General features: G+C 49.4%; 1 protein-coding gene across 5 annotated transcripts in view; it reads right to left on the bottom strand.

Moving 5' to 3' along the window:
- XYLT1 (xylosyltransferase 1) overlaps positions 1–27040 on the bottom strand; it is a 302171-nt gene that overhangs the window by 62983 nt on the left and 212148 nt on the right. For all 5 annotated transcript variants that reach the window (XM_089896096.1, XM_089896097.1, XM_022552190.3 and 2 more), the window contains 2 exons: positions 18117–18289; positions 16934–17136 (listed from right to left, as the gene is read on the bottom strand). In XM_089896096.1, coding sequence (XP_089752222.1) covers positions 16934–17136; positions 18117–18289 — 376 coding nt within the window. The remainder of the gene's footprint in view (positions 1–16933; positions 17137–18116; positions 18290–27040) is intronic.

Consider the following 27040-nt stretch of genomic DNA (forward strand, 5'->3'; position numbering starts at 1 on the left):
CCTGTAGGCCCCTCTGTGAACAAATGACCAGGGCCAGGCAACACTGACGGGTGAGATGGATTTCATGTGCTTCTTTCTAGCTCAAGTTCAGTATTGGTAAGCCATGCAGGTTGGGGAAAAATAAAGTAAACGGAGACTGCTGTTTTATGTCAAGTTCAGCCACCCACAGCTGGGTCGGGGTCCAGGCCAGGCTCCAGAGGATGTTGACCAGAAGACCCTGGGAATCTCTACCACCCTTTCTCTATCCAGGGTCCTGAAAGTTGAAGCAAGGAGTCCATCAATGTTGGCACCTTGGGTGACAGACTCATCTGAGATAATGCAGGAAAGGCCATGCCTGGGAAGATGGGTGGGTGGACAGGGAACTAAATCTGCAAAGGCTGAGACAGGTGTGTTCTGGGCAAGGCCATTATCTGAATGTGGGAGATCTGGCAGAATGGTCTAGTGCAGGGGTCTGTGAACTATGGCCCAACACATGTTTTCATATATAAAGCTTTACTGGAACACTGCCATGCCCATTTGTTTACATCCTGTCTATGGCTACCTTATTGCTATAGTGGTAGAACTGTGTCATTGTGACAGAGACCATACAGCTTGCAAAACGTAACCTAAAAATAATAAATATTTTATTTACTATCTGGCCCTTAATAAAAACGTTTGCTGACCCCTGCCATTATGCTGTTCCTCTTTTTTTGGTCATTCATGCATTTTTCTCACAACTTTTTGGCATATCCACCTTATCAAAGCGCCTTCCTGGCCCACCCTCCCTTCTCTTTCCAATGCTGTAATTTTCCTCAGACATATTTCCACTCTATGCATTACCCATTCTCTTATCTATTGTCTCTTTCTCTCATCAGCACCGGGTGGGGTGGTGGGCACACCATGAATATGCTTTATTTATTGTTGTATCCCAGCACCCAGAAAAGTGCCTGGCATACATAGTAGACACTCAATAAATATTTGTTGAATACTTGAAGAACCACTCACCCCTTGTATTTTGCTTTATTAATATTTTCTTATTTAGATCAACTATTTTTTTAAAAAGAAAACTTCAACTTCAGAAAGCTGGGGCATGCTAGTTTTTCCTTACACGTGTTAATATAGATAAATACTGCCATTTTCAAAAACTCACCTGCGTACTCCTTTAAATCATCTGGCTTACTGCGGCTATGACTTGGGAAGCCCCGGCTTGTGGTTAAGGACAAGTGGGTTGAAGCCTGAGCTCCATCTCTCAGTAGATGAGTGACCTTGGGTGAGTCCTCACATCCCTTGTCTCTCAAATGGGGGTGATGAGGTCCTGCCTCACCAGGTAGCTGAGAGATGAAATGAGACCACAGGCACTAGCACAGCACCATGCGCACGCTTGGGGCTGGATGAACAGAGGCGGGGACACTGGGGGAGCGGGCATCTCCTGGCAGATCAAGTCACGACAAGCCACACCTCGGCTCTGCAGCCATCGCTCTCAATGAAGCCCATCTCGGACACTGCCCTCTGCTGTACCGCATCCCGGCAGAGCAGTTTGGATTAATGGGACCATTTAGCTGTAGGTGTTCAGAGAATGCAATGTTTAAAGTAACTTGTTAGAAACTTCCCCAGGGCGGCAAAGTTTTAAACAAAGATTGACTCTGTAATAAAAAATTGCTTGGCCTTAAACCACATTCCAGCATCTCAAAGAGCACATTTATGCTCAGAAAGGAGTGGCAACGTTTGTGCCCCTGGCTGGGTTTGCCAAGTAATGCTGACTGATGAACACGATTAAACTGCACCGAGGACACTCCTTGTCTTGGGGGAGGAAAGGACACAGGAGACAGCCGGCGGCTCTTGGGGACACAATTTCCATCCCTCCTCCATGAGGGAACAAAACACTGATGTGGGATTCCACTCGGGCCCTACCCTGGGAAGGCTGGCCAGCACCACCAAACGGCCTCCTCTTTCCCACTCTCCACTTTCCGACTAAGCAGTGTTACGGGCACTGGGCCAGGGCCAGAATCCGGGTTTCAGATGTCCAATCTGGCCTCAGTGGGGCTGTTTCTCTTCAGATGGACAAGTGTGTGTGGGAGGAGGCTTGCGACTCTGCTCTCTGCCTTGGCATCTACCCTGTGACTATTTCCCAGGCTGGGACCCATCCAGATGTCAGAGCTGACATCTGACACGTTCAGAAACTGCCTGGGAGCCTTATAGTGGCCACCAGGTTGGTCAGGGACAGATCGTTTGAGCCTGGTGATGGGGTGGGGGAAGTGAGGTTGAAGAGGAGGTCTAAGGTAGAACTTTGGAGGAAGGTTCCAACTTGAACCTTCAGGGAGATTGCAGCTGCGATGACTCAAGAGTGTTGCTTCAGCCCATTGCAGTCAAGCAGGCTGATCAACACCAAGGCTCTTTTCAAAGAGCCTTGCAGCAGGGAGGGGCAATGGGGGCTGGGCTGCTCAACTACAGACTGACCACAAAAAAGGCCAGACCATGATTTTGGTGCAGAATGAATAACTGTCCAGGATTTTTAGCTATCATAAGAAGAACAATAAGAGACCCATTTTCTGGGAACTTGTAATAAATGCCCAACTCTGCACTGGGCCCTGTGTTTTACTATCTCTCATTTTTATAATGACCCTAGGAGGAAAGTGTGGTGGGGAGAGGGCTCCGGCCTTGCTTCGCATATCAGGCCCTCCTCTGCCCATCTCCTTAGGTTTACCCGAAGGGAGAGGAACTGATGGTACGATTACTCAGGGCCGGAGAGATTGCTTGGGCATGGTTACTAGTGGGCTGGGTTACTGTCTGGTGAAAGCCCCTACCTGGATTCCACTACTTTTTCTCATGTTTCTTGCCTCAAACCTAGGCTTCATCTGAACACTTGGGGCCTGAATCAGTCATGCTTTCTTCTTCTGCCTCTTCCGTTCATGTAACCAGGTGGTCTCCCTGGCGGACCCGGCCATCTCTGTCTCCTCAGTGCCGTCACCACGGCTGAGCATCCTGGGCCCAACGTTTAGACGGTGGGAGAGATGAACACGAGGACGCACGTGGGTGCCAGGCCTGAGCCTTTGTGCCCACGCCTGGTTGCATATCAGACAGCTTGCAGAGCTGGACCTCAGGCAGATCTTGGATTCCCACCTGGCCACTGGTAACATTATCATCTCCCTCTTACAGGTGAGAAAATCGAGACTCAGGAAGGTTGGATTCACCTGTCTTGAGATCATGCAGGTGGAAGGGGATGGAGAGAGGATTCAAATCCAGGTCAGGATGACACTGCGTGTTCACTCACGTGCCCTCGTGGAGCGAGTGATGGCGCAGAACACGCCAGCATCGTTTCGATTCTGCAATGGAACAACTGTGCACATTGGGAGGGATGGCAGCCATTCGTTCTTAATTACGCTGCTTGAGGCTAAGGTTTAAACGAGTGAGAATTCCATCAGCACTGCAGTTTGGCAGTTTGGGGAGGGGTCTGGATGGTCTGAGATCAAAAGGGACAGGATTATAAAGGAATTTGAAAGCTAGGCGTTCCCAGCTAATGCAGAACAGCTGGTTCCTCCGTCCACGCGTACAGCAAACACAACTGGTAAAGCCCGATCTTCCAATCAGCCAGAGGGAGACAGCCCACAAGTGTGGAAATGGGACCACACGAGCCATGGTGGTCACGTGGTGCGGTTTGCGCTGCTGTGATTGGCTTTTTCGCCTGGGGTCCACCGCCGGCCAGCCCCACAGTGAGGCAGCTGCGCAAAGCCGAAAGAGGGTGCATTTGCGAGTCACCTGCACCTGACTTCAAACCCAGGCTGGGCCACTGCCAAGCTGTGTGACCTTGGGCAAGTCACTCAAACCCACTGAGCCTCAGTGCCCTTCTCCGTGCCAGCCCCCTGGGGATGCTGTGGGGACCAAAACAGAAAATGACGGCTGAATGCTGGTGGCTCTGGATTCAGGTTCTGATGTGCACTGCTCCTCTCTTGGTTGTTGGACATCTTTGCCGCCTGGATTCTCTTCCAGATGAAGAGAACGAGGGTTTAGATGGGGAATGAATGAGCAGGAGAGCTTTGGTCCACAACAGCTCAGTGGGTGCAATACGACCTATTGGTGAAGAACTCAGGTTATTTTTCCTTTTTCCCCCGGAAGCATGAGTGAATCTTGGTTCTGACCCCCACAAGTTGTGAGGCACAGGGCAAATTCCTTAACTTCTCTCGGCCTCGGTTTCTTCATCTGTAAAATGGGATGCAGACATAGCATCTACCTTCTGGGGTTTCTGTGACTTTAGGTAACACATGGAAATCTTCTGGCTCAGGATGCCACATATGGTAAATACAGCCATCCTTCAGTATAGGCAGGGGACTGGTTCCAGGACCCACTGCGCACCTACCAAAATCCGAGGATGCTCAGTCTCTTACAGTCGGCCCTCCATAACTGCGGGTTCCATATCCAAACCACCTGGCTGTGGACCTGTGGATACAGGGGCCGACTAGACTCATGAAATGCTAGCTAATATTATTAACCACTGCAGTCTGGCAGATCGTGAAGGGCTTCCCCGGGCAACTATTTTGAGAGTCCACTAGTGACCATTCTCCGTGCTGGGCAATGATTCAAAGTGGCAGCAAGTGGGAGGAAGGAAATGAATGATGAGGAAGCCCACAGAGTTTCCATCTATCCACCCAACAACTGGACCTTAACCCTGTCCGTTGGGCCCATGCTCATCTAAATCTCTGCTATCATCAATGAAACAGGTAGAAACTCCCCTCCTTTATCCCACTTGACCTTTTAAGACATGCCGTTCCTCTACAAGGCCCTTGAGGATAATCTCCATCTGCAGTTACATGTGAGGGGGAGGCAGGGGAAGAATAACAGGCTCTGCAGTGCTGATCGCCCACATTGTGGGCCACCTGGGCTCACACTCAAATTCCCAGGGTGCACTTGGATGTGCTTAGAGCATCCCAGAGTGCACAGCATCCCTGCTCTTTGCCACTGGTGGACAAGCCACATCACTGAAGCTCTCCCGAGATGCAAACATGCTCAATGCACCAGACAGGAAGATGCCTAGGGCTGGAAATGTCCCATCAATGGACACGTAGAGAGTTTCTGCCAAGAGGAAGAACTATGAGATCTGAGGAGGGAGGAGTTAGGAAGAAAGTACCTTAAAAAATTCATGGCATGGTCAGTCTGGGATGTGGTGAGACCATCAAACTGGCAGAGCATAGAGATCACATTTGTTTCTGAGCTGGTAGCATCCACTCTCTCTTATTTGCTAACAGCAGTGCAATTCTCTCTAGTGGAAGGAAGTATTCCTGCCCCACGACAAGGTCCACAAGGGCAGGAGTTTTAAAAATCATTTTCTTTACTACTCTATCTCGAGCATCAAGGACTGTGTTGCTTAATATGTTGTTTACATTTAAATTAAAATCAAATCACACTGAAGATTTGGTTCCTTGGTCCCACAAAGCACATTTCAAGCTCTCAGTAGCCACATGCGGCTGGTGGCTACTGCACTTGGACATCAGCACAGTAAGTTCTACTGGACAGCGCAGGTCTAGAGCACTGCCTGGCATCCAGTAGGGTCTCAATAAGCGTGCAATGGATGAAGGAAGGAAGGAATGACTGAAGTGCTCTGCCCTGCTGGCCAAAGCCAGGACACATGACTGAAGATAAAACCATCCACCTTCTTTCCCCAGGACTGAACTTTTCTCAGTAATGAAAGAAGGGAAAACAAAAACAGCAAACATACAATATGGCTGGGAAGTATTTAAGCCAAATGGCGGTATCCCTTGGGTGAAAAACGTCATGTCATTCTTGCCTTGTGTTCTGCCACCTTCCGTGCCGATTATGTGAACTCCCTACATCCTCCCAGGAATGTCCTTCCTTACCTACTTTAGCCAACACAGTGTTCTACCTTGACTTTCTGAGGAGTCTCGGTGCTTTTCATCTGTGTCCCATGAGAACTCCAGCCTCCCTCTGTCCAGGGGATGCTCTGGGTCAGTCCTCACCTCCAGAAAGGCTGAAGGGCTGTCCAACCGAAAGTACAGCTCAGGAGACCCAGAAGAGCCAGCAAGGGGAAAGCAAACTGAATTTCTGCAAAGGCAGGAGTGCGACCCGTCAGGCTGGAAAATAACAGGGCTGAGGAAATGATTATTTTGCTACTCGATGCAAACAAAACTGTTAACGGCATAATTACTGGCATGTTTTTCCAGTTCCCTCGTGACCAACAGCTTGAGTGGATACACCCTTTCCGACTCACACATTATCTGGGCGGAGCTTTCCTTGGATGGTGTCCACGTGGGTTTTGGGGTCTCAGGAAAGAGGATGCACATCTCTGATCACCCAAAGAATAAAAGTGGCTGGATGCTGAGAAAGCAGCCAACAAGAGAGATGGTCGCACCCAGAGATCTGGTGTCAGGCTCCCAAATATGACCTCCCACGAAGTACTGAGGCTAACGTATTTTCCACCCTGGCACTCACCTTGCTATTTACTACTGTAATTAAGGGATGAATGTCTATGTCTCCCCCAGACCAATGATCTGCAACTCTGTGTGTTCCAATCACCTGGGGAGCTTTAAAAAAGAGATAGATTCTTGCTTCCTGTAAGGAATTTACATTCAACTGGTCTGGGTTGGAGTCCTAATATTTTAAAGAACCTGATACTTGAAAGGTGTTTTAGAGGAAATTTCCGGGAATCACACAGAACTCTGATTTTCCCTCATTGAGAACCGTGTCACGGGATGCCATGCTCCCTGTGGCAGGGGCCCTGTCTGTCCTGCTGTCTGCTGTCCCCCAGGGCCCGGAGGTTGGTAGGTGCTCGGGAAATGATTATTGAATGAAGGAACTGGAGAACGTCAGCTCCATCCCCACACAGAGCTGAGAGGATGGGTTCCTTGCAAGAGCTGCCTTCAGAGGGGGCTCCCAGCAGTGCCCACCCCAGATGCTGCTGGAGACCAAGGATAGCCCCGTCCCCTCCCGCAGGGCAGCTGCGGGCAGGCCCAGCAAGGGGCGGAGGGAGGCTGTACCGGGTTTAAGGGTGTCTCCCCTCCCCAAATTCATATCCACTTGGAACTTCAGAAGGTGACCTTATTTGGAAATAGGATTTTTGTAGATGTAATTAGTTAAGGTGATTAGGGTGGGCCCTAACTCCAATGACTGGTGTCCTTATAAAAAGGTCATGAGAAGAGAGGCAGACATATAGGAAAGAAGGCCAAATGAAGATGGGGGTAGAGATTGAAGTGATGCATCTACAAGGCAAGGAACACCAAGGGCTGACGGTGACCACCAGAAACTAGGAAGAGGCAAGAAATGTCTCCCCTTACAGCCAGTAGAGGAAACACGGGCCTGCAGAAACCTTGATTTCAGACTTTGAGCCTCCAGAACTGTGAGAGAATAAACTTCTGTTGTTTTAAGATACCCAGTTAGTGGTCATTTCGTACAGCAGCCTGAGGAACCCACGACACAGGCTAAGGGCACGGAGAGCAGAGGCAGGTGGGCAGAAGGAGGAGTCAGAGGGCTTGTGTGTTTCTCCAAACTCACCTTGCTCCACCCCCTGCCTCCATCACTCTGCTCCACCTACTTCTCTTCTCTTTAGTTCCTGGATGTGCTGGGCTCTTCCCTGCCTCAGGGCCCTTACATGTGCTGTTCCCCTTCACCTGGTACCTCCACTCCCTCTTTTGCACAGTGGGCCCCATTTCAGGAGTTGGCTTAAACAGCACTCTTTAAAAGCATCTCATCTTCCCTGACCATGCTCCTTAAAGTAGGACCCCCTTCTTATTCCCCATCACGGCACCCCAACATGACTTTACTGACGTCATCACCATTTCTCCCATAGATTGTAAACCCCCTTAGTGAATGAGCAAGTCCGTTCCTCTGCTGCATCTCCCAGTCCCTAGCACAGTGCCTGGCACTCAGCCTGGCTCAACACCCAGTTGGTAAGTGAACTGCACAGTTGCTTGAGTAAATAAATGATTATATCCTGCAAGCTGCTCCCAGAGAGGGTAGGGGCCGCTGCTTTTCCGAACGGCCCTGGAGAAGCTCTAGCCTGTTTTCAGAGTCTGGCTCAGACTATGTCCTCTTGGGGAACTCTGAAGGCCCAAGTGTGAAGCAATGAGGGTCTGAATTGGGCCGAGATAGAAGAATCATAGGTGGAAACACACATGAGAAAGTTATCAGGGTTAGCATGAGAATATGCAGGCCCCCATGGAGTGGTGAGATGGAAGGCACACAGGTTTCCAGCTGCTGGTGAACAGGTGGTCTTATTCAGAAGGATGGGGAATGAGAAGGGGGACTGATGTGGGCTGGGAAGAAGTTCTAGAATAATCACTTGAGGGCTATGATCCTGTGGGGAGACAACTGCCTGTAGCTAACCTCATGGGTCTACTGAAAGTTGTACCAGCTACTCAAAGCTTCCAAGGGTTCCAGGGCCCTTGTTTTGGGAGTTTATGTTCCTTAAAAAGAATAAGAAATGCCTCGCACCCATTAGGATGGCTACTATCAAAAAAAAAAAGAAAGAAAGAAAAGAAAAATATGTTGGCAAGGATGTAGAGAAATTGGAACCCCTGTGCACTGCTTGTGGTGATGTAAATTGGTACAGCCACTAAGGAAAACAGTATGGAGGTTCCTCAAAAACTAAAGAGAGAACTACCATATGATCTAGTAATTCTACTTCTGGGCATATACCCTAAAGAATTGAAAGCACGGAGGTGGAGAGATATTCATACACCCATGTTCATAGCAGCATTATCTACTTATAGCCGTAAGGTAGAAGCAACCCAAGTGTCCATCAATGATGGATGAACGGGTAAGCAAAATGTGGTCTATACATACGAGGGAGATTTATTCACTCTTAGAAAGGAAGGAGATTGTGACACCTGCTACAACGTCAATGAACCCTGACATTATGGTAAGTGAAATAAACCAGTCACAAAAAGACAAATACTGTCTGATTCCATTTCCATGAGGTACCTAAAGCAGTCAAATCCACAGAAACAGAAAAGAGAATGCTGGTTGCCAGGGCCTGGGGGAGGGGCAATGGGGGTTTTGTTTAACGGGTGTGGAGTTTCAGTTTTGCAAGATGAAAAGAGTTCTGGAGCTTGGTTGCATAACAATGTAAATGTACTTAACCATTGAACTGTACACTTAAAAATGGTAAATTTTATGTTACGCATGTTTTATCACAATTGAAACCAAAAGAACAAAGAGGGGTCTTGAGCCACCTTCTTTCTCAGTCCTTAGCTGTCCCCTCCTGCCTCACACTCAGTCCTCTTCTAACACTCTGGCCTCAGGCCCCCGGGCATCCTGGGTCCTCTGCGCCAGCTCTGCTCTACGGGTCTCCTGAGAATGGGGCTGTTCCGTGCAGATGGGGGGCCTGAGCGCCACACAGGAGGCGGCCTGGCTCTGTGCCTCAAAGGCTGAGCTGCTGCTTGGATTCAGGAAGCTCACGATGGCTTACAGGACTCCGGCCTCCGCCGGGAGGTTTAGGGAGGAGGGGGCTCCCTGAATGTGGTTCTAGGTTAGCAGCTGCAGCCCCCATCCTTCCTCACTGGCCTCCCCTTTCCCACTCCATCCCCTCCCCACTCTTGTCTCACAGTAGCCAAAGTGATCCCTCCACATTGTAAATAAGGTTACTTCACGCTGAAACCACATAGCTCATGGGCTAAGGATTCAACCACCGGACAGGTGATCAAAAGTCCCTGCAGGAACTGGCTGGACCATCCTCCCTGGTAGTAAGGCAACCCCTGGCTCGCTGTGTTTCAGCCACGTCAGCCTTCTTTTAGCTCCTCAGGCATGCCAGCATCCCTCCTCCCACCAGGCCTTTGCCCATGCCATCCCCTTTCCTGGAACACTACCTCAGGATCATCCTGCACACTTCCGCTAGATAAGCCCAACCCATCTCGCACACCTCAGTTCATGTGCTGACTCCTCAGGGAGGCCACCCCAGGATCCCTGGTCCAGGTGAGCTTTGCTTGCTAAGTGCTCTTATATCCCTCCTTCCTTTCAGAATACTTGCCTCACTTTGTGACCACGTGTTCACTCGTGTGATCATTCTGGTTAATGTCTGTCTTCTCCCATCAATAACAATGGCTCTCACACAGACAGTACTTACCAAGTACTTGCTAAGCACATTACACACGTTAACTCGTTTCATCCTCTAACAACCGTATGGGGTGGTGCTGTTATTGTACCCATTTTACAGATGACGTAACTGAGGCCCAGAGATATTAAGCAATTTTTCTCAAGTTCAATTTCACATAGCTAGTAAACAGAAGAGCTGGGATTCAAGCTCAGTTGGTCTGGCTTAAGTCTGCACCCTTCACCACTAGGATGAGGGCAGGGACTGACCATGTTCTTCTTTCCCGTTGAACACCTGGTACCCAGCACAGCGTCTGGCACATAGTAGGTGCTCAATAATTATCTGTTGCATGATTGAGTGAAGTCAGAGGAGCCCTATCTCCTGATCTCATCTGCGAGACCATTTTCAGCTGGCCTCACAGGCAGGCCTGAGCTCTTTCCTCCCCAGGACACCCCCAGGCTGCCTTCAGAAGGGGCTTGGATGGTGAAAGAAGGAGGAAGGGAAAAAGGGAAGCTTAGAGCTCTGACCCTAAGCCTCCATCTTTCCATCTTCAACCTCAAATCTGCCTCAGCCAACCGGAATCACTGGAAGCTTTTCTGCTAGAACTAGGCAGAGGTGGGCCAGGCTGAATGGGAAAGGTCACCAGGCTTCTGTGGACGGTGGTGCATCAGATCAGCACCCCTACCCCGACCCCAGCATCATGAGGGATCAGTCGACAAAAGTCCCTAAGTACCAATGCTGTGCAGAGTCCCACGTGACGGAGCTGCATCTTTTTAAACCTGATGAGGTCCTCACCTCAGGACATACGGCACAATCCAGGCTGGCCAAAAGACACGGCTTTCGGGGAGCTCTTAAGAATCCCGGCTCTACCACCTGATGAGTGGGCAAACAAATCGTGCTATAGCCACACAGTGGAATAGTATTGAGCCATAAAAAAGGATGAAATACTGGCACATACTACAATGTGGGTAAACCATGAAACTATTATCCTAAGTGAAAGGAGCCAGTCACAAAACATCACACACTGTACGATTTCATTGATCTGAAATATACAGAGTAGGCAAACCCAGAGAGGCGGATTAGAGACTGACAGGGGCTCATGGGGGGAGGTGAGTGGGGAGGGACGGAGTTTCCTCTCGGGGTGATGAAATTGTTTTGGAACTAGATGGAGGTTCTAGGGCGTACAGCATTGTGCACGTACTAAAAGCCACTGGATTGAGCACTTTAAAATGCTTCATTTAATGTTAAGTGAATTTTACCTCAGTTTAAAAAAAAGATCACTGGCTGTATCCTTGTGGTCAAGTTCCTTAACATCTTTGTGCCTCAGTTTCTTCATCTGAAAAATGGGATCCCCAAAGTATGTATGTACTTCATGGAATTGCTGTCAGGACCATGGATAGCACTTAGAATCATGCCAGGGATGTACTAAGTGCTGTAAATACATTTGCTGTGGTTGCATTTGCTGTTAACAACAGGATTTCCTTGACCCACTCGAGAATCACTGAACTGACTAGAGGAATGAAAAGCAGGGGATCGACTGTGCACAGATGCCTGAGTCCTCTGCCCAGATCCCAGGGCGACTAGGCTCCGTGCCGAATATTATCAAGGGCTTAACTTTCCTGCAAGGTTCACTAGAAGTTGTTTGAATACTAACCTCTTTAAACGTTTTTACACACCAGAAGTCATGTTTTAAGGGATGAGGATTAAGACACACACGTGTTAAAGGTCCCAGCAGAGGGCCTGGCACACAGTAGGTACACAGGAAACAGCTGCTGGATCTGGGCTCTAGTCTTGCTTGATCAGTGTTACGGAGACACTGGTCTTGGGGACGTTGCAGAAAAGCTGGGACACCTGCTTCCTGTCTGTACGAGCTGGCCTTTCCTGCTGAGGAGCCACAGAAAACCTCTTAGGTTCCTGCTCTGGGTCCCTGGTGGTATGTCAAGAGAGAGGTTTGGGTCTAGGTCAAGTGTAGCTTAAATACCCACATGGTAGGTCCCGCTAGGTTAGACCTTGTTGCTGTGGATCCCCAAGAGGCAGAATTAGTAGATCCTGGCTTTAGCTTGAAAAACTGAAATACTGTTTTCCCCTACCACATGCTCGCACACACCTACACACATGCATGCATGCACCCACGCATGCACACATACACCACAGACAGAATATGAGCCCCAGAGGGGCCGTGGACACACTCGGCCTTTGCATCTGATTTGCTCTAGGACACAGAGCCCAGTGATAGACTGTGTGGGGTCTGTTGCTACTGGCCCGAACCACGCAGACCAACGGCGCAATGCTTTAGGGTTTCATCCCTTCCTGTGGCCCATCTAACCGAAGAATGCTAGCACAGTGTCCAGCCTTACTCAGTACATAGAACATATTGAATAAAACCATCACGTCCTTTGAGGATTCCAGACCTAGCAGGGTCTCAGTGCTTGAAAGCATCCATTTTCATTCACATGCTGGATACGTAAACATCTCCAACCAGAGCCTAGGTGGGCCAGGCGGTCACATCAACGGCGAAGGGGGAAGACCTGGATTCTTTAAACACACTTCGCTTGCATATTCCAAACATGAGAACAGTCTTCCCATTCATAGATGAGTTGGTTCTATCCTGCTTCTCTTGAAACATTTTAGCCTTCAAGTCTAACTTTGATTTTCCCACTTTTGAAAGAGATGTGGGTTCAAGAAATATTTTCCTGGTCTTCTCACGAGTGAAGGGAAAAAGGAAAGCAACTCAGCTGACGGTGAAGTCCAGCCCATGGGGTCCAGGCTACTCCACCACTATAAGAGTAACAGCCTGCACTTAACGAGCACTTTCTGTGTCAGGCACTGTGTTAAGCCCTTGACATGCAACATGTCCTCTAATCCTCCTAACTGCCCTATGAAGTAGGTACTGATACTGTGCCCCCTTTTAGGTGCTGACGCTGAGATGCAGAAGGCTGAAGCTGATTGTACCAATTCACACGGCCGGTCGGTGCTGGAAGATTCTGCAGCCAGGCTGTCTGTGTCCAGGGTTTCATCGAGGCTACTGGCCAGTGACGACCAATGAGTCTGGCCAGCAGTCAGAACTAGGCAGCAGACCGGGCAGGCGATGTCAAGTCACAAACAGCTCAGAGCAGCCACGACAGGTGGCCTCTGCCCTTGGATATCCCCCCAGGTTTTCAGAGCCTCGTAGAAGCTACTGACTTGGGCACTCACGCCCCTTCGAGAAGGCTCCTAAGTTTGCTCATCCTTCCTGGGAGGGGAGAAGCCATGGTTTTGGAAGCTACAGATGGAGCGGCAGATGGGAAGTGAAAGCTTGTCAGAGTTGCCCAGGATGAAACCATTCATCTGCAAAATTCATATGTTTCTGTGTGGGGCGATTTTACGAAAACAACAGCAAGAGGAGGCAGCAGTGCCTGATGCGTGAAGTGCCTCTGGCCACGAGGCTGGCAACGTGAGTGGCCAGAAGAGCTTGGGGTGGGGCGCATGGGAATGAGGGCCGTGGGGGGCAGAGGAGACACAGACTGACAGAGATGTCGAGACAACTGAAGCATTAAAGCTAAAAACATGACGACTCCCTTCTCTGAGCCCCCAAATGGGTGGGGCACACGGTCTGAGAAAGGATTTCTGGATCTTTCTTGGAGATTATGAGGTGCAGCCTTGGAGACAGCTTGGGAATGAACAGTTGACATTTACTGAGCTTTCTAAGTGCCCAAACTCTGCTCGGTTCTATTGTTACAACCTGATTTCACAAAGATTGAATTTACTTGCCAAGGGTCACCCGCTCGTAAGGTGGCAGAACTCAGAGTCAAACCTTAAGCCATCAGATGGAAGCCTGAGCACTCATCCTCCTGCATACGAAATGCTAGAAATCCTGACATCCTGGCCGAGGTGACCTGGCTAAGTGGCCGCTGTTACAGCTTCAACTTGCAAATCAACAGAGGGCCTCTGGGGGGCAGCACTGAGACCTGATGAGATTCTTTGGGGAAGGGCCATGGGCTGGCCCACCTGCCCTTGAGATCTCTGGCCAAGTGTCACCACCCGACCGAGGCTGAGATGAACTCTGAGGCCTCCACAGGAGGTCCGGAGGTGGGAGAGTGAGACCCTAGACCCTTGAGGGGAGTGCCTGCCACGCTAGCAGCTGCACTCCGCATGCTGGGGTATTTCTGAATGCGGTCCTTATTTGGAAGGTGGAGGGAGAATGTTCTAACTCACCCATGCCTTGTGCTTCTCTACACTCACCTCTCCTCACTGTTTTGTTTATTATACTCCAGCCACGTTTAAATTTCTCAACGGCAACTAGTTCATCTCTGGCCCGAATCCAGGCTGTTCAGAGGGTTCTCACTTGGAGGCGATTTTGCTCCTCTGGGAACAACATCTGGAGATGTCTGTGCTTGTCACAAGTGATTGGGGGCGGGGCCCACTGCTGGCATCTAGTGGGTAGAGGACAGGGGTACGGCCAAACGCCAGCAGTGAGCAGGGCAGCCCCCAGGACACAGAATGATCCAGCCTGATGTCACTCGTGTCTAGGTTGGGAAATCCTCGTCTAGAAGGACCTTCCTGTTTTCCATTTGTCTGCCGATCCCTTCTTACCCTTCAGGTCTCAGCTCAAAACAGCTGCCATTCTGACCCCCTGGTTATGCCCCTCCTCCACTCACACCATCTTCCTTTCTTTACAGTCTGTTCACACCTACTATGATGTGTCCCTTGCATGATTATCTAATTCCATCCTCCCAGCTAGGATCCGTGCTCCACTGAATGCCCAAGGAGTGCTTGCAGTACTCAACATAGTATCTGCTTAATAAATGTTTGTGGAATGACTGTTTGAATGAATGAATAAGTAAGTAAGTAAAAGTCTGCCAGAGATACTTCATAATCACCCCCTTGTATTCCTGCCACCCTATGAATAAAAGAAAACTGGTATCTTTCTAATCCCCATCATTTTTCTCAGGTTCAAAGGGTGCCAGGAGTATCCTACGTAAACTAACCAAGGATTGTGCTTTCCCCTGATCTCCTCCAAGGTCCGGATTCTCCCAGCAGATGATGGGATGCCACCAAGCCCAGGACTGAAAGAGGCACAGGAAAGGAGACAGAAGCCATTGCTAGTTTTAAAGAGAGGTCTTCCCCCCATGCCTGTATCTTATATGGATCTTGATTCAAAACCCAAACTCCTGGGAATATGTGATCTCCACATTTGATGGCATTAAGAATGACTGTTAATATTTTGGCTGTGATAATCAAATTGATGTTAAATTCCAAGAGAGACTTTACCTTTTAGATATGTTTACTGAAATATTTACAGATACAATTAGATGACGTCTTGGAAATGCTTCACCAAGGGTTGGTGGAAGAGGGTGAAAGTCTGTACTTGTATAGATACAAGGTGAATCGATTACAGTTGAAACTGGATGACGTGGGGGTCACTATACTAGTCTCATATTCTTGTGCATGTTTGAAAATTGCCCGGATAAAGGAATATTAAACAACAATGACAAAAACTTTTATCTAGCTCTTCTGGGAATGCTATACCCAGTGCCAGGAGAGGAAGGAAGGCCCTCTCCCCTTCACCCCGTTCACCTCTCCTTTTCAGCCTTGTCAAAAATCAAGATGGGGTCTTCCCTGGTGGCGCAGTGGTTGAGAGTCCACCTGCCAATGCAGGGGACACGGGTTCGTGCCCCGGTCCAGGAAGATCCCACATGCTGCGGAGCGGTTAGGCCCGTGAGCCATGGCCGCTGAGCCTGCGCGTCCGGAGCCTGTGCTCCGCAACGGGAGAGGCCACAACAGTGAGAGGCCCGCGTACCGCTAAAAAAAAAAAATCAAGATGGAAGACACAGTCAAGCAAAGAGCTGCCTTCTTGATAGGAAATATAGTCCATTTTCTTGCCTTTTTTCCCCTCTACAGATCTCCAGGGGTTTTCTTTGCTTACGTCTCTTTTAAAGAGTAGACCAACGTTCGTGCAAAGGGACAGGCCTTCCTGGTGGCATCTGAGTTTCTCTCTGCCTAGGGGCTGCTGGCTGTTCCACCAGCTGCCCACAATTGTGGCCAAGCAGCCTGCAGGTTCAGTGGGAGGGCTTCAAGAGAAGCTAGAAATCTGGAGCTTCAGTTGCAATCTCCCGGTTTTAAAATGTGGGCAATCAACTCATGTGTTAAAATCTGAGAGGAGCCAGGTGAACACACCACGGGCCTCCAACAGCCCGGAGACGCCTGTCTGTGATTCTGCCCGGGCAGTCACAGCACTCCTCCTTCTTCCATTTTATCCCTTTCAGATTAACACGTAAGTCAGACCTTGACCCTCTTCTGCCCCAAACACACCAGCGATTCCCATCTTTCTCTGAGTAATGGCCAAATTCTAGAACCTCCATGATCTCACCTCAATTTTCTCTCTGGCTTCTGTCTCTTACCACTTTCCCCTCCCTTACTCTGTTCCAGCCACCCTGAGCCCTGTTGTTCCTGGAACACACCAGGCATCCACAGGGCTCAGCACCAGCTCCGCCTTCCTCCTGGACCACTCTCCCTGTCTGGGTGGCTCACTCCATCGGTGTCTTCCATTCTTCTCGGGAAGGACGTTCCTGGCCACTCTCATCTTGCTGCTCTCTGCCTTATTTTTCTGATGTACCATTTTACTTATTTTATGTGCTGTCTGTCTCCCCCACTGCAAAGGTTTTGGCCTTTGCAGTGTGTTCTCAAACAGAGCTGGAAAAACCATGTACTTAAGAAATCTCTGTTGAATGAGTGGATGAATGAGCGAATGCTCACATGATTCTCAGGCTCAGGGTGGACCCTGTGCAGACAGATCTCATGGAGACAGTGCATATGCGTCTCACAGAGGCAGAAAGGCTTCTCCAGACAGGAGGCAGGCTGCTTCTGCCTCTGGATTCCCAGCTGTGACAGGGGAAGCAGGACTCCAGAGCAGGCTGGCCTGGGGCCGGGCCGCCTTACCTGATGGGGTAGTCAGCAGCGCTGAGGTTGATGAAGAAGTCCCAGGGCCAGTCGGTCATCTCCAGGAGGTCCCGCATGCTCTGCAGGTACGTGGACAGCAGGCTGGCTCCCCCCCAGATGGTGGCCATCCTCCAGGGGGTGACGCGAACGTTGCTGTACTGCCTGGCGAACTGGAGCACTTGGCGATGCAGGTAATTAGAGCGCTTTTCCCAGGAGAGAAAGGGTGACATTCAGCAGCGCAGAAAACACCAAGACCTGTCCCTTGCCCCCTCTCTGTCCCTTCCCTTCTAGCTGACAGGGCTTCTGAATTTTGCCAAGTAACTGATTCAGGCCTGGGGTGTCTTTCTGCATTGCGATTCGAACTTCATTATTTTTAAAATATTACTTTAGCTATCTGAAATGCAGATTCCCTGGCCCCGCCTCTAAGCCACTGGTTCACTAGGTGTAGGCGGGTGCCTGGGAGTCTGCATTTTTCTATAAGATGGATACATATGGTCTGAGGTTAACAAGCTAAGAAATATAGCTGCATCTAGACCTGATGAGTATTTCAAGAGGTAGAATTTCTCCATTACCCCCTCGCAGGCCTGCAAGAAGCAAACTTTTTGGATAGGCATCCCCTTTGCCTTCTTGACCAAAGACATAGTCATGTCACATCAGCAGACCGACAGAAACCTCTGGAACAAGATGCTCAGGGGTCAGCAAGCTGGCTGCAGGTTTTTTGTAAAGTTTTATTGAAACACAGTCACACACATTCATTTACATATGTTTTTTATGGCTGCTTTCATACTTCAATGCCAGAGCTGAGTAGCTGCGACAGAGCGTATGGCCCACAAAGCCTGAACTACTTGCTCTCTGGCCACTTACAGAAACAGCGTGCCCACCCCTGGGTTAGTTATCTTCACAGAGCGACAGGCACTGCATCGGGCAGTGGGACAGTGAGGAAAAGAGGTACGAATGACAATGTTTATGGAGAAAGTCTAAAGTCACAGCTGGGAACTTTGGAACCAACACACACACACACACACACACACACACACACACACACACACACACACACACACACACGGCACTTCAAGATCAAATGCTCTGGGGGGAAGCAGCTGTTCAGCTTGCAAGCCTTCCCTGAAGGGGAGGTCAGCTTGGAGAGAGGCAGACAGACCTGCAGAGAAAGGGCGGTCCTCACCTTGTCCACGTGGATGTAGTAGAAGTGGTCTTTGTGGTAGATGGCCTTGAACATGCGCTGCAGCTGCCGAGAGGCGCGGCCGTGGACCACCAGGACAAAGGCGATTCTGACCCGGTTGGCCAGCATATACTCCACCGAATCCTCATCCCACTGAATGTTCTTGTTGGCTTTGCCTGGGAAAACCCGAGAAACCACAGAGGTGGGGTGAGCTCGGTCGTCCTCGGGCGGGCGTTTCTCTGATGCTTCTCCCTGGAAACTATTTGAGGGGCAAAGTAGTCATATTGGGCCCTGAAACCTGATTCAACTTAACCAAACAAGTCCTGGACCCTTACGCTGTCCTGGTACAACAGGAGTAGGAACCCTGAGGACCTGAAGATATGGTTTCCATCCCCAGGAAGCTGAAAAGAACGGATGGAGACATGTGTACACATATTAAACTACTGAACAAGGCAGGATGAGATGAGAGATGTAAGAGGTGTAATTTCTGAATCACAGAGGAAGGAGCAGTTAATTTCAAGTTGGGAAACGTAAGATACACGTGCTGTTTTTGCCTGTCCAGAATACACTCTCCCTTCTCCTCCTAAGAGCATCCGTTTTAAAAAAACTGTAGCAAGAACAGATAACATGAGATCTACCCTCTTAACACATTTTTAAGCGGACAGGATAGTACTGTGGATTATAAGCAGTGTTGTACAGCAGATCCCTACAAGTTATCCATCTTGCATAATGGGAAATTTATCATCTGATATTTTGGGGGGCATCATCCCCCTCTCAGTCTGTGTGGCAGGAGAGGGTCTCTCTCCATTGTCAATTTCAGGGGTGGTCACAGGGATGAAGCTTGGTTAATCAGGACACCGCCTCTCTCTGGCCACAGTAGGTACGGTTCAGCCCTAACCAAGCTGTTCAGCCAAGAAGACAGAATTCTGGACTTTTGTTGGAACTACTAGATGAGAGACGTTTGCAATCCATGAAACTGGCAGATGCTAAGAGCCCTTTGGTCCCCACAGGGAGAGGAAAGCCAACACAGAGGGAAGCACTGCTGAGTGATGTGGGGGGTCTAGGTCCTCATGAACCCACCTGGGCCCCTGGATCAGCCCGGGTGGAGATCAGCCACCGTCAGAGCTTCTTTTTCTTTGAAAGCCCAGAACCTATACCAGATGCTCCTGAATAAATGATTCCAGACATCTTTTCTCCTGGAAGCAGCCTCAAAGACACCTTTTCTCCTTTTCTTCCCTTGCAAATGCTCCAGGGGCAAGGTTTCAGGGAGGAACACAGCTTACTGGTTCAGTTCATTACAGGCCCAACTAGAAATATCCTGGTTTTCCTGAGCCGAGTTTCCTTTGGGTCTAACCTGATTTCTTGGGGGTTCTAGGTTTGTGGGACTCAGAGCCTTGTCAGGGTAGCAGCTGCAGGTGTCTCCGACTGTCAGCTGGGAAAGCTGAGAATTAGGACTGTTTAGCCTGGGGGTCAGGAGACTGGGAGCCTGCCAGCTGCCACTGGGAAGCTGAATGGCCACCAAATGAGCGAGGCTCCTTCTATGTTGTCCCAGAGGACGGAATGAGATTAGCGTGTATCGTGTCCATGGCCTGTGGGACCTGCTTCCCGCAGATATGACTGCACACCCCTGGGCCTTGATCGCCCCTACCATCTACCTCGCCCCCTGGCCTTTTATCTTTTCCTTGAGCAAGCTCGTCTCTGCCTTGGGACCTTTCCACTGGCCATTCCTGACACCTGGGACACACTCTCCCTAGATCTTCGTATGGCTATATCTTCTTGTCACTGGTTCACAGGTCACAATAAGGCCACCTGGCCCCCACCAACCACATCACTGTCTTTCACCTCGACCTATTTCGATTTTCTACATAGCATTTAACACCATCTGAAATTGTTTCCTTGTTATTGTCTGAACCCCCCTACTAGAACATAAACGCCAAAAGATGAGGGACTATATCAGAATGTTTGTCATTGGATACATAACACTGTAAGAATATCTGGCACACATCTGGTTTTTGGTGAAAATAAAAGTTACAGGTGGGTACATTTTGGTACCATAACGATTACAGTACCTCTTCTTGAGCATTCAGCAGTCCTTACCATTAATTATTTCATTTAATCCTTATAGCAACCCTGAAAGGTAGGGCCATTATCTCCGTTTTGCAAATGAGGAAACCACAGCTTAGAGAGACCAAGCGATTTATTTGTTCAAGGTCACACTGCTTTAATTAAGTTAAGCTGAGATTCAAACCCAGGTCTGTTTCCAAAGCCTATGTGCTTAACCACTAATATACACTACATTACCATACCCAGAATTTGGAAATGTTTATAACAATTCTGCTTAGTTAATGAAATATCTTGTAAATTAGTTATTGCAGGTAGATTGGCATGTACATGAGGAAGTCAGAGGCATTGCAAGGTGGATTCGTGTATCATGTGGGAGGCTGACTCTAGGTGGCCAATCAGGTTACATCTTTTCATCCACCCTCCATCCACCCATCCATCCATCCATCCATCCATCCATCCATCCGTCCAAATTCAACCACCCATCCAACAAACCATTTAACTACCCACCTAGCAAAGCATTCAATGGCCTATCACCTCCCCCAAAAAACCCAACCATCCATTCATCCACTCACCCATCATCCTCCAAGCAAATCATCCATGCATCCACTCTTCCAAACATCTAATCATCAACTCACTGATCCACGCAATATTAACTTAGCCTATACTGTGCTAGGTACTAGAAAATTAAAATTGGGGGAAAATATCCTTGCCTTTGAGGAGCTCTCAGCCAAGTGGGAAAAACAGAAGACAATGCTCAATTGTTTTATGATAGAAGTGTACTCTTGGAGGGTGGGGAAGGAGTGAACAATCTGCCCGCAGGGACAGAGGAGACGGCAGAGAGTTTAGCCCAAAGCCCCGGAGCCCACTTCCCCGCGCTCTCCTGATACCCCACCATCTTTGTCTCCTTGACTGTTCAATCAGTAGCTGTGATCCTGGGGATAATTAACATCTTGGCTCTGGTTGAAGACAAACTGGGGAGCAAGCAGAGGGTTTCCTAACCACCCTCTAATCTTCTCTCCAAACCACTTGCAAATACACTGGGCCTTCCTGGTGGTCGTACGAGAGGTGTGCCTGGAAGGATCATGTCCCTTTAAACACTCACACAACAACCTATTCATCCATCCATCCAACCAACCACCCAGAATCCTTAAACCCTCCTACTTGCCAGTCCCGGACACAGTCTTGATCACAAAGGCACATGGGATGTGAGGCTGTTTTCACAAATGGATTATGAATGGATTAAGGAATGTGAGAATCCAAAGTAAAAAGATAATGACATACGAGAAAAGCTTACATTCTCTTTCCCACAACCACAGCCCAAAGGCAGCGTAATTATCACAGGGCTGGCTGTAACCTCCCTCCGCCTCCCTTGGAGACTATTTATCAAACAAAGGGAGGGATGCTTAAAAACAATGGCTACTGGGCTTCCCTGGTGGCGCAGTGGTTGAGAGTCCGCCTGCTGATGCGGGGGACACGGGTTCGTGCCCCGGTCCGGGAAGATCCCACATGCCGCGGAGCAGCTGGGCCCGTGAGCCATGGCCACTGAGCCTGTGCGTCTGGAGACCTGCTCCGCAACGGGAGAGGCCACAACAGTGAGACGCCCGCGTACCACAAAAAACAAAACAAAACAAAACAAAAGCACAATGGCTACTTGTGTCACTTTTTTCTACCTGGATTTCATTGGGTGATTTTTCAAAGGTTTAAACGTGGATACAATGCTTCATAGGAAGTCCACTCTGTAGGAGTTCCCGGTGGCACTCAGATAATGCTGCTCATCCCTGCCCCAAGGTCTCTGGGTAACAATGATCTGGAGTTCCCAGCAAGTGAGGTTTATTAGGCCTTTGGGAACAGCCACGCTCTCCAGCCCTGGATGTCTCTTGCCATGTTGTTGAATGAGTGAGTGAATGAATGCATTCTGGAGAAGACTGGCTGCTCTGGTCCAGAGGAGCTGGCGTCATCTGAGTGCCGGTCCTGGGGGCTCTGTGTGGGTCATTACTTAGCTCCAGGAGGAATTCTATGTCATATTCGAGACTCAGAGAGGTCAGCACGTTTCCCCGGGTCACACAGCGAGTGCGCACAGAGGCGGGAGTAGGGGCCCCAATCCAGCCCCGCTCCTGCCACCCTGCTCTGCTGCATTGGAGAGCAGTACGGGGAATGAAGGTCGCTGGTGTCTAAGGGGACTTGGGTGTTGACGATGAGAAACGCCTTTTGTAACTTCTCTCTAGGGTTTTTAGAAAGCAGAGCAGATTCACAGACAGACAGACGCAGACATGGATACACTGCCACACCAGCAGCAGAGGCTCCCGGGCGTGAATAGCATAAAGCCATCCTTGGGTCAGACAGTCGGTCTGGGGAGCAGTAAAGACAAGGGGGAACAAAAACCTAGAGTTCTTCTGGAGCACAGCTATTTTGGGGATAAGGGTGGGTGAGAAAGACAAAAAGTATCTACAGAAAGGAGACAGAGAGATGGAGATGGGGATGAGAGGTGGGGATCAGGGGAGGGATACAGAGAGGCCACACACATCGAGAGAAACGCAGAGAGAGACCTGCAAACAGACAGGAGGACCTTCCCCTCCCACACATACGGGGGACCACGCATGTAGAGAGATCCACACAGAAACACGGGGAAAGACAGACACACAGACATAAATGGAGACAAACACACATAACCAGACACACACACTGAGAGAGCTTAGGCAGAGGGAAGGAGGGGAGCCACGCTGTAAAAGCTGGATGCACTCGACCTCAGAGCCCTGCAGCTATCCTTAAAAGCAAAGGCCAACCAAAGTTCCAGAATCTCAGAGTCAAACAATGCCTCCAGGCCTGAGACGCTGCCTGCTCCTCTCCCCCTGCCCCCCAGTCTGCCTCCATCCTTTACACACCTGCCCCTCGCCTGTGCCCTGACCAGCCCTGTCCACGTATGAGCCCAGAGGTAGAGGAAGAAGGTGAGGCTCAGGGGGGCGAAGCGCCTTGCCAAGGACCCATCAAATTGGTGGGATAGCCTCGGGCTGGCTCCATGACCACAATGGCAATGTTCCCCATCTGGCACATGGTTGGACCCTGATGGGTTTTATCGAATAAACAGGAGAGTGAATGTGCGAGTCCTCTGCCCCGAGTTGCAGCAAGGTGGGGTACTGTTCAAAGGGGCCGAGGTTCATGGTGCCCTTTGCCAGGTGCCAGTCACCAGCTTCCTATAGTTGCTCCACACCCCCGGCTCCTGCATCACCCTTTCTGGCAAGCTGCTCAGGCACGGGGTCGCTGGAGAGGACAAGAAAACACCCCGTAGACCAGGCAGAGAGGCCCCCCTGGGGGTGGGCCTCCTCCACCCGGGCCACCGTTTCTGGGACTGTGCTCCTGAAAAGCACGTGGCCTCCTGCACCAGGAGTGGGATCGTCAGTGGGTTGTGGTGAGATTCCCAGCGGGGCGGGAACTGGGGATGGGCTCTCTCCCACCCTGCTGGAGGGAGTGGCAGCCGGCACAGCTCGGCTGTGATGTGGCAACAGCATACAGCGTTAAATATGCAGTCCCCTTGACCCCGTAACTCCATGCCTAAAAATCTATCCTGGGGGAGGAGAAGGCAAATATGCCCATCTCTATGTATAGGATGTTCTTTGTTCAATTAGTTACTCCTGCGGCATCTCCTCTGTGCCAGGCACAGTTCCGGTCCTGTCAGTGGACACAACAGAGTCCTGCTTAGGCTAGTGGGACAGAAAGCCACTAAAAAAGAAAGCAAATAGAGAATACGATTGCAAACAGTGACATAGGTTATGAAAAAAAAATTTAAGCATGTTCAGGGCGGGGTTTATTTGGCTATGGTGGCCAAATGTAGGCTGATGTGAAGTGGATACACTTGAACAAGCTTGAACGAGTGAACTGAGGGAGTGAGTCATGCAATTACCATGGATGGAGGAGGATTCTGGGCAGCTGGCATAGCAAGTGCAAAGGTCCTGGGGCCTCCACCTCAATAGTGTGTATAATGGTCCAAAATAGGAGTCAACCCAAAGGTCTTAGTAATACTTGTTGATATAGAACGTTGTCTACAATATATTAAGCCAAAGAGAAGTCCTACAATGCAATCCATAACAATTTAAAAGACATGGACTGAAATATTAACAGAGGGTCAGATGGTGGCACGACGGTGTTCATTTCTTCTTTACACTTTGCCGTGTTAACTGCATTTTGTAAAATGGATTACTTTTATAATAGAACCTAACAATAAAAGCGATGCTTATTGCTAGTTCTAATACTGTTTACTGAGTGCCTACTATGTGTAAAACAATTTCTGTGCATGATTTTTTTACTTCTATCCAAACCACTATGAGAAAAGAGTTATTACCTTCCTCTTATACAACTGAGGAAGCTGGAGCTCAGAGACATCCCAGTTAGGAGTTGGCTGAGCTGGGAACGGAGCTGGTCTGTGATCCCAGAGCCCTAGCATGGCCACTATGCTCGATCCAATTGTCCCCATTTCCAAAACACAAAAATCTGTTCCTAGAAGCCTGTCAGTTGACTTTTTTCCAGCTGCAGGACAGAAAACAATGACATGTGGTCAGAGCTATGTGTGTCTTTACAGACTGAAACCCAAACACTGCCCGGCTCCTAAAAAAAATCTATGAGTTTAACAGTATAATCAGATTCCTGTGGCACAAAACAGAAAATAGGTGGAAGAATCAGAGTGATTAGAGGCAGCGGGGAAAGTGGACTTCAGACAAATGTTAAAAACCCAGGGTTGTAGGGAAGCATACCAAGTATATTTTTGTGATGCAGGTGTGGAGGCCAAGGACTCACGGAGGGCTGTGCTACCGTAGGCCTGTTACCCACCCAAGCTCTGTGTGTTTCTTTATCATCATATGGTCAAATAAGGACGACGTAAACATTGGGCCCTAAAGAGATGGCGAAGATGAAGGTACTTGGCAAGGGTCAATGGGTTGTGCAGATGTCGTGATGCTAGTAATGATCACGCCTGTGGTACCTTGTAGGAATATGATCTGGGAGGAGAAAGTTAAGCTGCAGGGGTTAGGAGCGTGTCCTCTGGTCAGGCAGGTCTGCATGACCTTGGACCAGGTAAGCCACCTTTCTAAGTTTCGGTTCTCTCAGCTGTAAAAATGGGTATGTTATCATCAGAGCCTGTCTCTCGTGGATGCTCATGTCCATTAGAATAGCTATCATCACCATCAGTGTTACTCTATTTGGCTGTTTGTCCCCAAGGATGTGGATCAAGTCTGGTGGACCCAGTGGGCCCAGCTCCAGCGTCCTACCCAAGACGGCACAGTCTCCCAGGGCTGTGTATACCCCAGAGCCCACGGTTTGCAAATAAACATCCACACCCTGGACCTCCCTCTGCAGCGTCTGCCTCTGAAAACAATGACTAAATAACAAACGCAAAACGAAGGAGCCTCTTGACTGGAATAGTTATTCCAACCAACAAAGCCCTCGATTCTACTTATACTCTGAAAGGGCCTCTTCCGGCTACTGCGAGGGGAGCTTTCTGACTTGGTTCCAAATAAGAGGGGAGGCTGGGTCGTGGAGACCAGTGGAGACGAGGCTGTGTGCAAACGGGGCTTGGATCAGGGGTGGGCCCAGCTCCCTTCCGCCAGCGAGGCACGGGCTCTGCGGCTCAGAACTGGGTCCAGCTCTGCCTCTTCACCACGGGGGCTTTGGAAAGACACCTCTCCGGTTGTCACTTCTTCTATAAACTGGGTTAGTCACAGGTAGTTCTATTTTTAATATGTCGAGGAGCCTCCATACTGTTTTCCATTGAGGCTACTCCGTTTTGTGTTCCCACCAGGATGAACGCTGAGGACATGCGCTGAGCGAAATAAACCAGTCCCAGAAAGACGAATCCTGTGTGATCCCACTCATATGAGCTATCTTACATGGTCTAATTCATAGACTCGAAGAGCGGAAAGATGGTGGCTAGGGGCTGAAGGGTTGGGGAGATGAGGAGTTATCATCAATGGGCAAAAAGTTTCAGGCAAAAGGCAGATGAACGAGCTCTAGAGAGCCTGAGTACAGCACTGCGTCTGCAGCCAACGGCACTGCATTGTGCACTTAAAACTGTGCTAAGAGGGTAGAGCTCGTGCTAAGTGTTCTTCCAAAATACAATAAAATTTTTAAAAAAATAAAGAGGGATGAGCGATCCATCCCTGGCCCTGCTGGCGGTGGGGTGATTCGTGCTTGTGGATGGGGCACCTTTGCCCACCAGGCACACCGCACGGAGTGGGGTTCATGTCATCGGAGGGGAAAGCCTGACAGGCTCCAGGTTCTTTGTCAGACTTGGGCCAAAGGGCCTTTCTCTCACTGGGCAGCACACCAAGGGCCACAAGTCTGGGTCCAAACCCTGCTTCTGCTGTGAATCAGCCGTGGGGCCCTAGGCGAGTCATTTCCCTTCCTTGGTCCTGAAGACTCTTCTAGAAAAATAATGATGTCTGAGGCATATTGAGCCCTAAGCACTATGCATACATGATTTCATTACTTAATTTTCCTAAGGCCTACGAGGCAGGCACCGTGATTATTACCCCCATCTCACCACGGAGGACTCTGAGGCTGAGAGGCCCTGAGTAACCGATGAGCTACCCTCTCTGTAGAGTGTCGGCTGAGAGACAAACGCATGCTTTATTCTAGCAGATAAGTAGATAACATTCCCATAGTCTGGGATTCTAGCCCAATCATGGAGTTAGCATCACTGAATAGAAAACTGTCCTCCCTTGAGACAGTGTTGGTTTTTGGTAATTCACTTAGTTTCTTCCTCCCTCCCTCCCTTTTTCAGGTTTACTGAGGTATAATTTATTATTATTGAGGTATAATTGACATATAAAGTTGTAAGATAATTCAAGTTGTACATTGGGGTGATCTGATATGCT

This window comes from Delphinapterus leucas, chromosome 15, assembly GCF_059928025.1.
Source record: "Delphinapterus leucas isolate spDelLeu-1000000601 "Yukka" chromosome 15, BTC_Dleu_Yukka2, whole genome shotgun sequence".
Taxonomy (NCBI): domain Eukaryota; kingdom Metazoa; phylum Chordata; class Mammalia; order Artiodactyla; family Monodontidae; genus Delphinapterus; species Delphinapterus leucas.